This window comes from Homalodisca vitripennis, chromosome 4 (genome assembly GCF_021130785.1).
Source record: "Homalodisca vitripennis isolate AUS2020 chromosome 4, UT_GWSS_2.1, whole genome shotgun sequence".
In the NCBI taxonomy this organism is placed as follows: domain Eukaryota; kingdom Metazoa; phylum Arthropoda; class Insecta; order Hemiptera; family Cicadellidae; genus Homalodisca; species Homalodisca vitripennis.
In genome coordinates, this window is record NC_060210.1 from 186,463,268 (window position 1) to 186,480,414 (window position 17,147).

Below are 17,147 nucleotides of genomic sequence, written 5' to 3' on the forward strand. Positions count from 1 at the left end.
GAAATAGTAACAATAAAATCTGGTCAATGAATAACAAATATAGTTTTGTGGAATTAAAATTATTTACAACAGGTTTGTTTGGTGTTCAGAGTCTACTGAGGGGGCAAAAAGTAACTGTCAGACTCGTGATTAGAACCAGGAATCTGTGGGTCGTAGTCCGTGACGCTTACCGGGTGTTGCCACTGGAGCTGGTCTTGTCGGTGATTACTGGTGATTGACTAGCCGCGCCGCTCCAAGTTATGTTAAACGTGGATTGTTTGGCAGAGTACAAGTCTAACCTTGTTAGTTCTTTGGTTAGATGTACACACAGTCATTACTCACGGAGGAGATAAGCAGTCCTATTCACTTAAAAAAAAAAATAGATTTACGTTAATTACGCCTATTCCGAGGTCAAACACTATTATCAGAGTTATAAAACCATTCAAAATTAAATAAACTGTGGAGCGTCGATTGTTGCGTGTTTACATGATAGGACCAGGCCTACCAACCCTCCATAATTTAATAGCCATAATTTCAATAGTTTCGAAAAAATGTGTATATTTTTGAATCATATATTTCTTTTGGTATTGTATGAAACATTTTCGGTCCCAGAAAATAATAACTGTTTCTAAAAATGGTTAATTTGGGTTTTGGAACTGGTATTTTGTCTTTGTGCCTTAATTAAATTTTGTAAATATCAATTAATACTGGCAAATTATCACTAGTGACATAAAACATTTTTAAAACCTTATACACAAACAAATATGTTATTGGAAAATGTTTTTAACTTATAAACAATGGATAAAGGATGGCTCGTATTTACACTTTCTTTTAAGTAATCGATCGATTTTAACTAATCTTTTGTTGCATTAAAAGAGGGTTTAAATTTGTTTCATAGGTTCCGTAATAATCCGTATTCCAATCTACTGTTTACCAATGAAAAAATAACATTCTTACAACTTTCTCTGTACACATATTCTGCAGAAAATAAAAGGTTCTTAAGATAATATCCAGTTTTTCCTTTACCATGTCTACGTGTTTTTCAAGTTTATTTCCCTATCCAGCAAGATTCCCAGGTATTTCAAATTGTCAGCCTGCGACACAATTGCACACTCAAGAAACTCTTTGTTTGTACACAAACATTTCAAATAATTGTATAAAATTTGATTAGTGAAATTTTGTGGATCTTTTTCAGGCTAAAATAACTTTTAGATGTACGGTTCAGGATGAACCTTGCTGTGGAAGACTGTTATCGTGACAAAAAAATAAAAATTTTATAAAAATCTGAGATTTGGGGTAATGGTCAACGACTGACTACAAAAATGATATTGAACAACTTGATTTAAACCACAATACTGTAGGCCTACTTAAAGTTTTTACAGAAGGATTAAAAATGATAAAGGTTTGTGCAAAGTCGGTTCAAAAATCTAACTGTTGAACAGGAAGAAATAAAGAATGGAAATATTTTTAGATATTTTTGGAAGAATTCAAAGAGATACTGGGTTTCACGTTATAAATGGTGACGAAATTGGATTTTTTTAGTACGACTCTAAACAAAACTTTAGAGTAAACAATGGCTAAATAACAATTTACCTCGTCCAAAAAAGGCAAGAATGAGCAAATCTTTTAGGTACATACCAAGAGGACAATTGCAATGCGCTCATACTGTATAATTAAATCGACATAATAGTGTTATTTGCAGTCATAGAGGCACTGCATGATTATTTAACCGGTTTTCTAAAGGTTTCAATTATTATACTAAATGGTAAACCTGGCACGTTTATCTGCAATTATCAGTTTTGATAGTTACCCAACTAATTAAGTCTATAGTAGGTTACGTTGCAATTTATCAAGATATTTTTTGTAAGTTAAGATATAGATAAAGCTAAATGCAAGTTTTCAATTTCCTGGCAGTTGTATCCTTTTGGATCGTTTGTGAAAATACAAGTGCATTTAGTCCTAATATGTCAAGAGGGTCATACTTCTTTTCAACTGTGGCGGTGGCGGTGCTGGCAGTGGCTCATAAGCAAACAAGCGAGTCTTTTCCAGTGGATAAAGATGTTTTCAACTCAACACCAACCAGTCCTACCAACACAACAGGGACACGAACCTCAGCAACGTTGCAACTTGTTATTGTGGTGAGCATTGCATAATTTTGTTTAAACTTTAATCGTATCTTAGAATTTTCCAGTTGAAAGCTTCTTAAAAAGCTTAATTAGTTAAAGATGAATAACTCAAATCTCAAGAATCAAAACAATTCGAATTATCTAACATATCTTTAGTTAATGTATAGGGATGTTAAGGGACTGCATGAAAATCTCCGACTGCACAAAACCTCGAATAAAAATATTCAAATTATCCAACTTTTACTGCATCTCTGTGTTTGAATTTACCATTTAACCTACAAAAAAATAAACTAAAAATTATAAGAAATACGTAATAGTTTGCAAAATGCCGAACTTTTATAAAAAGATCCTCGATATTTGTACAAAGTTTCCTTGAACTTCCAAGGGAGATTTTAGGGTCAGCGAGTAAAAGAGTAGTCTGTCCCCCCCCTTCTTCCTTTTTACGTCCTTTATTGTCCTATGATACGCTCTCGTATATGTTTATTTTTTATGTTTCCTATAAATATCTTCTAAAATATTCTTGTATTTTCCTAATACATTGGTGAACTAAAGGAATAGCAATCATGTCCTTTCATAATGGTATAACCAAGTAATCTAAGAGTTAAATTATTTTGTTTCCCAAAATCTTGAGACTTTTTGTATACATAAATGGTACTAACATTTGTTATGTTACAAATTAATATCTTTTTGAATTGAGCGACAACTTACAAGTAGTGTACTCATAGATTTGTTTCAGTATTACAACTTTTAGAATACTCTCCAATTTTGTTTGGATTTCCTTCTTTTATATACAGTAGCTTATTATGGTAGTCGCACACAAATCCTCGTAGTAAAGCCAGGAAAAGACAAGGTAGTGCGTAATAGAAAATGAAATTTCTTATAAGTAGAATAAATAAGTACCACTCGTTTAAAAAGTAGTGCGTATTTTACTACAACCCCACGCTCAGCCACATAAACTTCTATATCACCTGGTGATATTTCTAGTTCACTCGACACGGAAGCAGAGGACCTGGGTTTGCCTACCCAACCAGCCCATTCCAGCCTCAGGATACCACTTACTGGCCCAACGGTTGGGCGGAACTAACAGATGTAAGTCTGATCTTGAATATTAAATTACAAATAGTGTTTTTGCTTCCAATCCTTGCACTACTCAAAGTCTTTCATAGGGATCAACATTTCATATCCTAACAGGTAAGTTATTGAAGAAGTGTATGAATTTTTGCATTTGGTATGGTGAAAAGGGTTGATACAATGTGAATTATGAGTTAAGTACTTTCAGCTCAGTGCAGCGTCTGAAATGTGACACTCAGTTACTCCTGGAATCCTAAGGTCCACGTCGGAATAGATAAAAAAGTCGGCGATGAAGAAGTTTTTTAACCCGAAAAAAGTTAAAAAAGAAGTTTTTTAACCCCAGGTTTTTATCTGAGTCTTTGCATCGAGTCTAGACATAAGAGACGAGCAGCAGGGCGTTTTAACATCAACAGGATGGCTACTTAGAAACTAGATAGAACTTGGTCGCGAAACGCAAAAGGAGTCTAGTCCCTGAGGGTTTCAGATTTCAGACGCTGCACTAAGAGGAAGAGGAAATGGAGCTAAATGCAGCTAAATCACATTGTAAAATTGATTTCATTCTTAAACCTGGCAGAGTCCCAGAACACGGTGGCTTAACCAAATGTTTTGGTTGTTTCGTCCATCACTTGAGATAACCTCTCATTCCATCTAGTCCTAAAAGGATCTTTGCACTTACTTCCGGAGTGACAGAATTCAGGATGGGTAAGTTGGTGGTAATGGTTGTGTACTGTCCAGATCCTATGAGGAGGGATAGGGGGATATATTACAGCCATGTTGCATTTGAAATGAGGAATATCATCTCCGTTACATCTTATTCTGTGAAATGATGCAGGGGAAAGCACTCCTACGTGTCTATCAATAGCATTGGAAACTAAAGGTGCGCCACCATGGCCAGCAGTCATCCTCCGTAGTAGATAACACCTATCAAGCCACCCCTGCACCCTAACACCTCGACATCTGCGGTGAGTGATCATACCTGTACCACTCCTAGAGATCCATAGAGTTGCTCAGATGTAACACATCGGTTTTTGTTGTACCCGGTGTAGGTTCAACTGGAAGGCATATACCATCCAGAATTCAACTTTTGGGGAACTCTGAATCACATTTTAGAACAAACAGTTTTAGATGGTAGACGATTATTTAGTGATTTTACTTTCAGAAAGGTCACTTGCAAATGTACACACTTGGAAAGAAATTTCGTTCGTTGTACGATGGGTTTCTGGAAGAAATATACAGCCCCAAGGACTTCCAAGCCAACACCACTCTGCTTGAACGGACCATGATGAGCGCGAGTCTGTTTCTAGCGGGGTTGTTTCCTTCTCGTGATCTACATTTGTATAACACATATTTTCCCTGGAATTCTGTGCCGATATACCCTACCTACAAGGATCACTACAATGTAAGTATTCAATAGCAAGCACAGTTTTTTATTGCGAGTTAAAAGTTCCTATTTTTTATACATCAGTTAATGCTGAAATATTGTACAGTCCTGTTTATTGAGTTAAAATATTAAATGGTCATTTAGGGTTATTCTAAAAATTACAAGAAAGGCGGTGAGATACTTCATTATTGTAGACTATCGTAGAGCTTTGCAAGCCCATCTTTAAAAGCTCTTTTACCTATATTGTTGAGATAGTTAATCATTTGTAAGTCTTCTCGAGTGGAACTGCTTTATCCATTTAAACATTTTCAACTGTATTCAGTGGTTGTTACCGAAGCAAAGTGGTCAAAATGCCAAGTGACGATTATTTACTTACTGCTTTATCCATTTAAACATTTTCAACTGTATTCAGTGGTTGTTACCGAAGCAAAGTGGTCAAAATGCCAAGTGACGATTATTTACTTACTGCTTTATCCATTTAAACATTTTCAACTGTATTCAGTGGTTGTTACCGAAGCAAAGTGGTCAAAATGCCAAGTGACGATTATTTACTTACTGCTTTATCCATTTAAACATTTTCAACTGTATTCAGTGGTTGTTACCGAAGCAAAGTGGTCAAAATGCCAAGTGACGATTATTTACTTACTGCTTTATCCATTTAAACATTTTCAACTGTATTCAGTGGTTGTTACCGAAGCAAAGTGGTCAAAATGCCAAGTGACGATTATTTACTTACTGCTTTATCCATTTAAACATTTTCAACTGTATTCAGTGGTTGTTACCGAAGCAAAGTGGTCAAAATGCCAAGTGACGATTATTTACTTACTGCTTTATCCATTTAAACATTTTCAACTGTATTCAGTGGTTGTTACCGAAGCAAAGTGGTCAAAATGCCAAGTGACGATTATTTACTTACTGCTTTATCCATTTAAACATTTTCAACTGTATTCAGTGGTTGTTACCGAAGCAAAGTGGTCAAAATGCCAAGTGACGATTATTTACTTACTGCTTTATTCCATTTAAACATTTTCAACTGTATTCAGTGGTTGTTACCGAAGCAAAGTGGTCAAAATGCCAAGTGACGATTATTTACTTACTGCTTTATCCATTTAAACATTTTCAACTGTATTCAGTGGTTGTTACCGAAGCAAAGTGGTCAAAATGCCAAGTGACGATTATTTACTTACTAAATACAGAAGTCTAAAAGTAGTAAAATGATAGGACCTATACAATTTTCCATGAGCTTCATTTCTATATGAGGAACATAGAGTTTGATGTTGGTACATGTCTATTTATTGGATTTAGCGATATTGAATATTTTTCATTTATCTTCTAAGTAATCTAGATTGCAATGATAAAATCGTAGAATAAATAAAATAAAAATAAAATTGAGTAAAATAAAACGGGAGTTCAACATAATATTACTTATTTATTTGGCCAAATGAAAAATAATAGAATGGACAGTGAATTAAGCTGTTTTCCAAAGAAATGTTATATCATTAGCTATCCTTCGCGGTAAATGCATATATCCATACTTGAGAATTGATAAATACTGAAGAATTAATGGATTCTGAGGATTGTAGTTCACACGTTAAAAGCTAACGCTATTGTAAATAATGTATTAGATACAATAATTGTTATTAATTTTTACATTAGAATGACACATGTAAATAATATAAAGTAATTAGAAGCCTCAAATAACTCTCCAATAATTATTTGGTGTAAAATATGTTACCACGTGTATTTTTACATAACAAAAATATAAAATTCTCTATCTTGTAAGTCTTATTGGATAAAACCATTTAGAAAATCAACAAAAGTGAATAAACATTAATTAATGTACGACAAGTACGCTCGTAATATGAAGTTTTTGCCCAAGTTTTAGTGTAACCTTACACAATAGCGCGCCGTTCTACAATTATTCAGCTTCCTAAATACTTAGTTTTGATTATTTGATTTTTAACTAAGCTTAAATTAACTTAATGATAGGTAACTTAAACCATAAATTATGCCTAAAAACTTTCTTTATTTTAAATTAATTAAATCTCAAGTGTTTTCAGATTTTTTAACTTTCCATTATTCTCACAGGTCTAAAATAAAAAATAACTATCTGGATAAAATGTAAGTGATAAAACATATGAAAGTTCAATATTGAAAGTACATTCTTGAAGCTCTTGTTTTATTGGAAATGATATATTAATTTAAACAAACTCTCCAATAATATAAAGTTTTTATTTTTGTGTTTATATATACATATAACATACTGTGCTGTCATAGAATATTACCTCTTTGTATTTTTAATGACATATGTTTTTATTTAGTACAAAATTGTTTATGTTACTATTGTTATTATTACTTTCATTCAGTTGTGTGAGTCCGAAGATGTACTCATTGAGTACGAAAGGCCTCACCAAAATAAAAAAAACTTTATATTATTGGAGAGTTTGTTTCAATTAATATATTGAAAGTACAGTTTAAAGCCTCTATCTGAATTTCATTCAATGTTACATCCGAGTTTGAATGAAATATTAAATTTTAAATATGTTTGTTTATGATCTGATCTTAAAGATAAGTAATTTAAATTATATACATTTCATTTACAAATAAAATTAAAAAATACCAGATCTAGGGGTCTTCAAATCCAGAGTTATTATAGAATTCAGACCTTAAAAATGGGGAATAACAAACTGGGTTCACCAAAGCAGGTGTGTAACGGATTCGGTACTTGAGATACCACTGTCCCTCTCATTATTTATTCTCTTTCTAATTCATATATTTGCTGAAAATGTAAATAAAGTCAATAGTAATTTTGGTATAAATCAAAATAATTGGGTATTGCAGAACTCCTATAAGGAAAACCACTATCTTAGTTGATTTTTAAATTTCCATCGTTAAATATTGTCGTACACCAAATGGTTATAAAGATATAACAAAAACAGCCTTTATAACACCTTTGTCTAAATCGATTGCCAAAAAATTGTGCACTCCTGTGTACATGTGCAGTATGTACTGTGCTTATGATTGCTTTACAATCTCTAGAAATGTAATGTGACCTTGTAATATTTAAATTACAGTTGTATCGTGTTTTAAATATTCATAATAAAGTAGGGTGATATATTTTTCAGATTGCGTACATGATAGGGTCTCAAGAGTGTCCGATATTTCAAGCAGCTTCGAGCGAGGCTGTGGGGCGATTCAGAGATGAATATAAGGAAAATATTACCGAATTCCTTGAATTTGTTGGACCATACACAGGAATTGACCTTGCAGAGTCATTCAACAGCACCGAATCAATTTGGATGGCCATTTTCACAATTTGGGAGTCTGTTTATACAGCGGTAGGTTCTGTAAGAAATATAGACAATGAGAGTACAGTAATAGAGGCATTCTAACCGAAAACTTCCTTTTTATTCATATATATATATATATATATTTGTTAGACCATATACCTCAATTGATCTTGCAGAGTCATTCAACAGCACCGAATCAATTTGGATGGCCATTTGCACAATGTGAGAGTCTGTTTACACAGTAGTAAGTCTGTATGAAAATAATTAACTAACTTGAACAGATAATAATATATTTATAAAAACAAATACATAGGCTCTGCTGAGTTTTGCAGAGATTAATCGCAGGCAATTTTGGTCGTTTCCAAAGTTAGTTACGTGGATTTCGGATGTATTCCAAAATAGTTATAAATTTGGGCCAATCATGCGAGACGGTATTGGCTGAGTCGAAAACGAAATTTTTTAAAATCTTGCAGTAATTCCACCAAAACAGCTAAATTATAACAGCAAAATAGCTTCATTTTGAGCATTTTCCCCAGTAAATACACATACGTTACGATATTACATATGTTTAATGATTTTAATGGTTTTTGAAGTTTTATTAAGCTACAGTAAGAATATATTCATAACTTTTTACTAACAATATTTGAATACATCATTTTAAAAACCAGATAATTGTTAATTATATTAACATGGCGACTATAGCTTACATGTTCATTTGTATATTTTAGCATCATATGTTAATTTTACAACTTATTCGCCAACAGATTGAGGAAGGACTTTCCTCTTCCCTCTTGGACGGACAAAATCTACCCACAACCCTTAACCTTCTTGGCCGATCAACTTCTGAGGGCATCTTCAGTGGGCTCGGACACTCAGATAAGATATGCAGAGGGTAATAATATACTGAAATGATATTTGTCGTAAAATTACTTTTGGGAGTGACAGTTTTATCACAAGTTATTTATTTTTTTATTGCATTTATCACAAATAAAAGACGTTTCACAACTGATTAAATTCACATTAACTAAAATATAAAAATAAACTAACATTAACTACAAAAAATAAATACTAAAACAAAAAACTAAAAATACATTTTGAATATTGATTTTTATTTCAGTCATTATAATTTTACACTTACATATGTAAAATTTTACCTTTTTATCCAACACACACACACACACACACACACACACACACACACACACACACACACACACACACACACACACACACACACACACACACACACACACACACACACACACACACACACATATATATATATATATATATATATATATATATATATATAAGGCAAAGCCCTCACTCACTCAACGTTAGCTCTCCAACTTCCCGATATCCTATAAAGTTGAATTTTGGCATATATATGGCTCATAACGTAAATAAAAAACTATAGTATTTTCGTGAAGGTCAATCATGCATAAAATAGAATATAATATATATTTATTCCTTCCATTAATTTACATAGTTTTCTACACAGTGCAAATTTAACTCCATCGAATTTCTAGCCATCGAACCAAGTAGAGATGGCTAGCATAAAACGAAATTTTATAAGGACTGCAATGGGGTTGCAACCACAATAAAAACTACAACAACTTTCCGAAGTCCTAGAAAGATAGCCAAGTTTTATTGAGTAAATTCGTGGTGAAAATAATCTCAGCCTCATATTAGACGTTTAATAGGCAATATTGTGTTGACAGAATCAGCCATATTACCATCGGTAAGAGTAAAGAGGGTCATATTTTACCAATTTTTCGGGGGTACAAGTCCTCTCTAATTTTGTAGAAAACAAACCGATCTATTCCTTACGTGGATAACTAATCTATCATGTAGCTGCAAAAAATATATCTAGCATGTTTCTATGAAAAAACAAACCTCAGTCTTACTCCTTAAATATCGAGTCTATGCGGATCTGAAGGAATAAAAAAGTAGGTTATGAATAAGGTCAATATGTATTCCCTGCATAATTTTAACATTATATACATCTAGAATACAAAAACGGTATATTAGGCTTCCTAGAAACCATCCAGTGTAATCCAGATAAAGAGAATACCAATGCACGGTGAAGGAACCGTCACATCTGCCCAGATCCCAGGAGTCAAGTATGTGACAGAGTCCCATACTTCAGTTGCTGCACTAAGCGTAAGCTGCATGGATCTGAACTGAACATTCGCATTTAATCAAATCCTTTGATCTTGGGTACGTGACATAAACATGACTGTACTTCTCATTAAAAAAAACGCGATCTTCTTATTTCAGGTGAATATTTTAAGGTGGTTTTAAGTCTGATGAAAGCAAAGATCGAGGGTACCCTACGCCCAGACAGGAGGATGTTTTACTTCTCCGGGCATGATTTCACCCTCTTGGGGTTACAAGGTGTTCTGGGATTGGCCCAAGATCCATCTGGCCGCCTCAACACCCGGACGGGATCTGCCTTGATTCTTGAACTCCATAAAAACCTAAAAACTGACAGTTTCTACGTTCAGGTAATAAATGACTAATTTAAAAATAGTTTAAAAAAAAATGTATGTGACAGAACTTAATTTTTTCACTTTTTCTTTCACTTTGATAAATGCTACCCGTGGTTGTATAACCTTCTTCAGATCGCTTTTTTCAATGCATAATAGACTATTATTCTGTCTAATTTCCTTGCTGGATGTTCAAAATTGACTTCTAAAAGGTTAGCTCCTCTCTATATGATGATTGAAATAAAATAGTAGTACTTTAGTTGAAAGAAATTACTGTTGCCGTTTGCAAGCGGGGATAACTTTAACCTCGTAAAATCTCAGACGTATCAAAAAGGGGTTTTGATTTTGTATTAATATGGCATAACTTATTTTCGAAAACATAACACCTGAACACTATATGTACTGTAACAAACTATTTCTTAAACTAAATATTATTATTGTGTTAGATATAATTCAGAGGTTTTTAAAAAGTCCAGTGATGTATCGATAGTTTTTCAACAACTATTAAATCTGCATATCATCATATAACCTAAATTATTCCCACGTGACAAACCATTGCATGGTATTTAAGGTTAGTTTCACTTAGTTTAAAAATTCTGATGGAACAAAAACAATGAAATGAAAATATTAACTACATTGTCTTCAATGTAGCAGTTTCTTAACTAGCAGCCATTTAAAGTTTTATATTACGCAGAATTACATAGAGTTTATAATTTTATACCTGAGGATTTTCAATAACCGAACTTAGAAAGTTACTTTAGGATAAATACAGTTAAAATTAGAAACATAGATTAAAAAAAAATCATTTTAACCATATAAAGCCTCCCTTCAAACTTCATGTGTATAGTTAAAAGGGATACTTAGTGCATAATACTCAAGGCTGAAAAATACCTAGAACAATTGGTTTATTCTACGTTTGAAGTTTATTTTTGACGATAGAAGGATTGTGAAGGAAACAGGATTTTTCCGGATGTTTCCCATCGTTAAGTAATATTAAAATCTTATTATATTTTGTATCAGTTCTATTTTCACTACAGCGATTGAATCTAATCAACAAGAGATTTAATTAAAAATGATCGATCCTTTGAAATTGAGAAAAATATCCGATAGATATATATAAAAAGAAAAGATCACTAAATCCTTAGATGAAAAAAAAATGAAAATAGAAATAAATCGTAAACGTACAATATGATAAGTACGAACAATTGTTAACTGTCAATTAAAGTCAGAAAGTTTTTCCCTGTACTTTACTTTTTGATTTATTACTCCAGGTATTGTACATAGACGGAGCCTCTCCAGACTTGGAACCCCTAGACATCAACATCCCCGGCTGTGACTCTCCCTGTGACTTTCATCTGCTGTCGAACATCACTGAGAAATACACCAACATCACAGATTGGGAGAAAGAGTGCCAAAGTATTGATAACCAATACTAATCTCAGCTGATAACCAACAGTTTTAAATTAATTGAGAATATATACTATTATATACAAATATAATGGTAAGAGTGCGTTTACGTGTGGATGGATAGGCGTGCGTGCGCTCGCGTGCGTGTGTTATTTAATCACGTAATAAACAATAGACCGATTGTACTGAAATTTTACATGGACAATCTTATAGGGTATAGTTAACATATAGGCTTAACCCTATTTCGAAAATCCCCCCGGGATCCGCCATACTGGTCTTGCAAACTTCCTTTTTGGATTAATAAATATGTAATAAATGCGTTTTTAATCACCTTTTAAAGTCAAGAATAATGTATTTAATAATTATAGACATTTAAAGAAGATATACAAGTAGTATATGTTTGTTACTATTAATATGTCAGATTCACTTTGCAAATGTCATATTGCATGCAGAAAATGCTAAATATGGTTCATATGTAGCATTGGGACTGTAATCAACTACAGTAAATGCGACATTTAATACATCGTAAGTGTGTTGAAAGCTAAGGGCTTCGAATTTAATCTCCATTTAGACTTTGGATTTCTCCACAATGGGCTAAAATAGTTCAATACTTACTAGAATCGTTGGAGCGACCGAGTAAAATATCATTAAATATTCGAGAAATTTGAAGATAATTATAGAAAACAATTTCACTTTCCGACTTCAGGGCTCAATCTTTAAACTTAAATTTAAAACGGATCAAGAGATTGCAATTTCCTCCAGTGACTTGATAGTAACTTATCGATTATTTATTTCAGGATTCTTTGAAATGCCATTTAAAAAGAATATGCTCATGGAGTTTTTCAAAATGGGTAGTATTGCATAAAAAAACTGATAATATCGTTATGAAGTTGTTTAAAACCTATTTTTTAATACGGTATTGCCCGAAATGTATAAAAAATTTTATATTAAAAATATTAAATTGTGCTATATAATGTGTGCAGTAACATTTTCTTTGTCTGAGCGATAAATGAATTTGTATAAGACATTCTTAATATATAGAACCAACATGAAAGTACGTACTGGATATACTGGGTCTATAAATCCAGTAATGTGTACGATCGGATTTAAAAATCAGCTTATTTAGTCATAAATATATTAAGATTAGGCTGTCATTTTTGGCATTAAATACATGTCTCACATAGTTTTCTTACATCATAAGTTTTTTTAATTATAACGAGCGTTAAATTTACGAGTTAATTAAACTAAACTTGTTTCCGGAACAATATAGCCTAATCAGTATTGTTTTAGGTAAAACATGGTATTGGCATTCTTTTCGCATTCTTTTCAATTGTACTTCGGCTTTAAATGATACGCTATTTTTTTATTTAAAATTCGTTACCACAGTCAATGTCGAATGAACCAATGGTAGTCCTATTATTATTATTGTATGTAGTTTAAAATGTTTCATAATCTCTAAGGTATTTAATTTTACTTCAGACATTATTTATAAGTGTATCATTAGTGGTTAGGGCTTTTGTTTAATATGAAACACACACACAAAGTCCTATTGTTAATATATCTGTTTAGGTACATTCAATATTTTTGAATAATATGTATACAATGTTATAAAAATGTTATACATATATTGTTATCACTTAATTTATATAAATTTATTGCTATCACTAGTTCCTGCTATTGTTTATTCGGTTCATTAGTAAACCTTTACTCAATCTTTCATAAAATACAGGTGGTCAAAGATTTTTGTCTGATATAGTATTGAATATTTTTCTTTTAACTTGAAGATAGAGCTTGTATTGATTACTTAATTTGTAAATGTCACTTAATTTATATAAATTTATTGCTATCACTAGTTCCTGCTATTGTTTATTCGGTTCATTAGTAAACCTTGACTCAATCTTTCATAAAATACAGGTGGTCAAAGATTTTTGTCTGATATAGTATTGAATATTTTTCTTTTAACTTGAAGATAGAGCTTGTATTGATTACTTAATTTGTAAATGTCACTTAATTTATATAAATTTATTGCTATCACTAGTTCCTGCTATTGTTTATTCGGTTCATTAGTAAACCTTGACTCAATCTTTCATAAAATACAGGTGGTCAAAGATTTTTTTCTGATATAGTATTGAATATTTTTCTTTTAACTTGAAGATAGAGCTTGTATTGATTACTTAATTTGTAAATGTCACTTAATTTATATAAATTTATTGCTATCACTAGTTCCTGATATTGTTTATTCGGTTCATTAGTAAACCTTAACTCGATCTTTCATAAAATACAGGTGGTCAAAGATTTTTGTCTGATATAGTATTGAATATTTTTCTTTTAACTTGAAGATAGAGCTTGTATTGATTACTTAATCTGTAAATGTCACTTAATTTAGGATCACAAACCCTATGTGAGGTGTGTGATGAAGACAGCTTTATTGTCAAAAACCCTCACGAAATAAAAAGTAGAGTTATTAGTTTCTTTGCGACACTAATTTAAGAGATATTTAAAAATCTTTACTGTTGTGTGAGTACCAAAAGGTATGCTGGTTATAAAATTTGATATTTGTGCTAACTGTTTGTGTAATATCAAGTACTAAATGTTTATGATTTGGATTGAATTCGTAAAACCTGCTATAATTAAAATAATCTACTGCTAGCCTGATTTAAAAAATAATAGTTACTTTTATTCTATAAAACAGGATTTCAAAATTTTTCATATGTATATAATGAGTGTATTACTATATGATGTAAAATAGGTCTCAAAATTAAATTAGGCTCAAAATATTGAAAGGCACATTTCTCTGTCAGTATGCAACATTTATTATTTATTTGAAATGTATAGGAATGATTGATTAAAATATTTTATAAACCACAAGGTCCCCTTACTGAAATAATTTTTGCCTTCATACTCGATATTTAGGATCCGACAAAGGTCTTAATACTCGTTAGTCTTAATAGTTGTTATTAAGGATCCGTAAAGGTCTTAATGCAGTACTTGTTAGTATTATTTCTTATTATGTAGGATCCGACAAGGTTTTAACACTTGTTATTTAGGATCCGAAAAGGTCTTAATTTATGGAATCGTATCGTCGATCGTCCCTGTCTTTGATAATTATTGTTAGAACAGCTTTGATAAAGAAATTTATTAATTCTGGGATCAAGGGATCAAAGGGAAAATCATCTGTCTGTCCCTCAGCCTGTGAATTCAATAAAATTTAACAGAAATATCCTAGAAAATTTAAACCAGAAACATATGTTTCTAATGGCCTAAGGAAAAATTCTATTGATCTCCCACCCAACCCTTTCGATGGTGCTGTCTAGAAGGTTTTACTGAAAATCAAAGCAATTTTTTTGTTCTGAAAGAGACCACGAAACTCTCTTGATGTTGACAGTCATATAGTTCTCCCGACACCGTCTTTATCATTACAATGTCCTCTTGAGGGGCAACACAGTTATCTTCATTCTCAAACTCCACAAACATGTTCATGTCATCTGCAAGAACTAAGGCGTTAGCAGATAGGTAGGTAACGACATGAGATGTGTAGATGTTACATTGATAGGGACCTAGATGAAAACCCTGTGGTACTCATATGATGAAATGAACTGATCGAAAATATTGTTAATTCATATCCGATTAAGAGTAAAGTACGAGGTGTACCAGGAACCAAACACTCCAGGATGGGCCTTTCGACTCCATATCATCTTAGCTTGCGTAGTCCATTCTGTTGAAGGCTTTCGAGAAGTCACTATAAATGGTGTCACCAGGTTAGCTTTGCAAAAGGCCTCCTTCATGTAGTCTTTGAAAATCGCAAGATTAGTCGTTATCAACCGGCCAGAGGAATAACCATGGTGGAAATTAACCTTTATTGACCTGAACAAGACACACACAACGCATTACATTGGTCAGTTAAAGGTGAAGCAAGTAAATTACTACAGTGTTGGAGTACCGAGGAGGGTACTTCAACACTAACCCAACATCTAACCCACTGCTCTTTTCTGAGTCCAATGCATCCAACTTCTTCTTCACCTCTTCTTTCAGGAGCACCCCGACCAAGTCTAAATATTATCATAAAAGCGCCTATGATTATTCTGAGACAGCAAAGTTAAGACTAGTGAAAACCTTTTGCAAATAGTTTGCACATGTCTAAACAATCTAAATCCACTACATCAGCCAAGTGCATGAATTTTATAACATTAACAGAAAACTTATTTGACTTGGTAAAATTCCAAAAAGTACACATGTATTTTGAAGTATCTTCTTCAACTTAATTGAGATTTTGCTGGTAACACTCGTCTGACGACCTTGCATTGGTTCCTTGACTGATCAAAATTGTAAATAATCAATACTACTGAAACCAGTTTTGTATTTCTTGTGAAGCAGATTCATCTGCATCACTAGGTATTTTAATTTCTTTGAAAGCCATCTTGCGTACGGAGGATTACGAATTCTTTTTATTGGAGTACATTGCTTTACTATGCCAGAGTGACAAAACTTCTAAAAATTCTAATTTTCGTCTTAAAAATGTTCATCTGGCTGTAGCGCAACAGCATTGGACATATGCTCTCGTACTTTTTCAAAATCAAACTTCTGAAATTCGGCACACAATGTTTAACGTTAGCACAAACTTGGAACTACGATATCCAAAGGCGAGTGGTGGAGATGAATGTTTATTATAGGATCTATTGAATCAGTCACGGTTAAAGAAGCTTCTGTTGAGAAGACTAGATCCAAAGTAACACTAGAGGCATTCCTAGCATGGTTACCCCCTCAATTGACAAACACTTGCATGTTTTCTTTAAGAGGTTATTTGCCTGCAACAACTTAATTTTCATTGGTTTTCCCAAAGAGCACGAAGTAGGTTTGGACCTCCACACATCAAGATATTTTCCTAAAATCCAAACATTGTTATCACTTCTTTTACAGCATCACAAAAGTCTTGAAATTCTGGGCAGCTTGACCAGGTGGGTTATAGGTAGCAGTAAGTAAAATATTAAAAATGGAGCCAGCTGACAAGACTAAAAATGCAGCTGTGTGAGAATTATTTATAGATCAGCGAATACTTGATCTTTACTAGTATTCGATCCCAAAGGGATTTGTTGCTAGCAATTATTTTCTAATTTTATATCTTCGGGAACTCTTACCTCGATTTTTATCATGTGAAATAAAAAGGTTATGTATGCAAATTGAAGATTAGCAGAGGCATGTTAAAACAAATTTATATTTCCATAAATGTAAAATATTTGATGCCAAGCGTTTCTACGCTGCATCTTACTACAAGATAAAATATATAAAACTACTCTTAAATTCTTAGTTTAAAATTAAATTAATTTTATTTCTGACAACAAAATTTTTGGAATTATTTGGAAATTTTTAATTTGAGAATTCTTTTCATGCAAAAGAATAAGATTAC

The 17,147-nt window shown here is 32.5% G+C and overlaps 2 protein-coding genes across 2 annotated transcripts in view; both read left to right on the forward strand.

Moving 5' to 3' along the window:
- LOC124360767 (testicular acid phosphatase homolog) overlaps nt 1-11,771 on the forward strand; it is a 28,678-nt gene extending 16,907 nt beyond the window's left edge. Inside the window, exon 7 of the mRNA XM_046814646.1 lies at nt 11,608-11,771. Within this exon, the coding sequence (XP_046670602.1) occupies nt 11,608-11,672 (65 nt within the window). The 3' untranslated portion in view covers nt 11,673-11,771. The remainder of the gene's footprint in view (nt 1-11,607) is intronic.
- LOC124360768 (lysosomal acid phosphatase-like) lies at nt 1,875-10,257 on the forward strand. The gene is made up of 6 exons (XM_046814647.1): nt 1,875-2,117; nt 3,090-3,194; nt 4,336-4,575; nt 7,683-7,895; nt 8,612-8,739; nt 10,128-10,257. Exons 1-6 carry the CDS (start codon nt 1,944-1,946, stop codon nt 10,129-10,131), a joined length of 864 nt encoding a protein of 287 aa, XP_046670603.1. The 5' UTR covers nt 1,875-1,943; the 3' UTR covers nt 10,132-10,257.
- Nucleotides 11,772-17,147: the final 5,376 nt, after the last annotated feature.

Coding starts and splice junctions, on each gene's coding strand:
- LOC124360768 (XM_046814647.1), top strand. CDS start 1,944: ATGTCAAGAGGGTCATACTTCTTTTCAACTGTGGCGGTGGCGGTGCTG. Junction 4,576..7,682: donor CCTACAAGGATCACTACAAT/GTAAGTATTCAA, acceptor TATATTTTTCAG/ATTGCGTACATGATAGGGTC. Junction 7,896..8,611: donor GGGAGTCTGTTTATACAGCG/GTAGGTTCTGTA, acceptor ATTCGCCAACAG/ATTGAGGAAGGACTTTCCTC.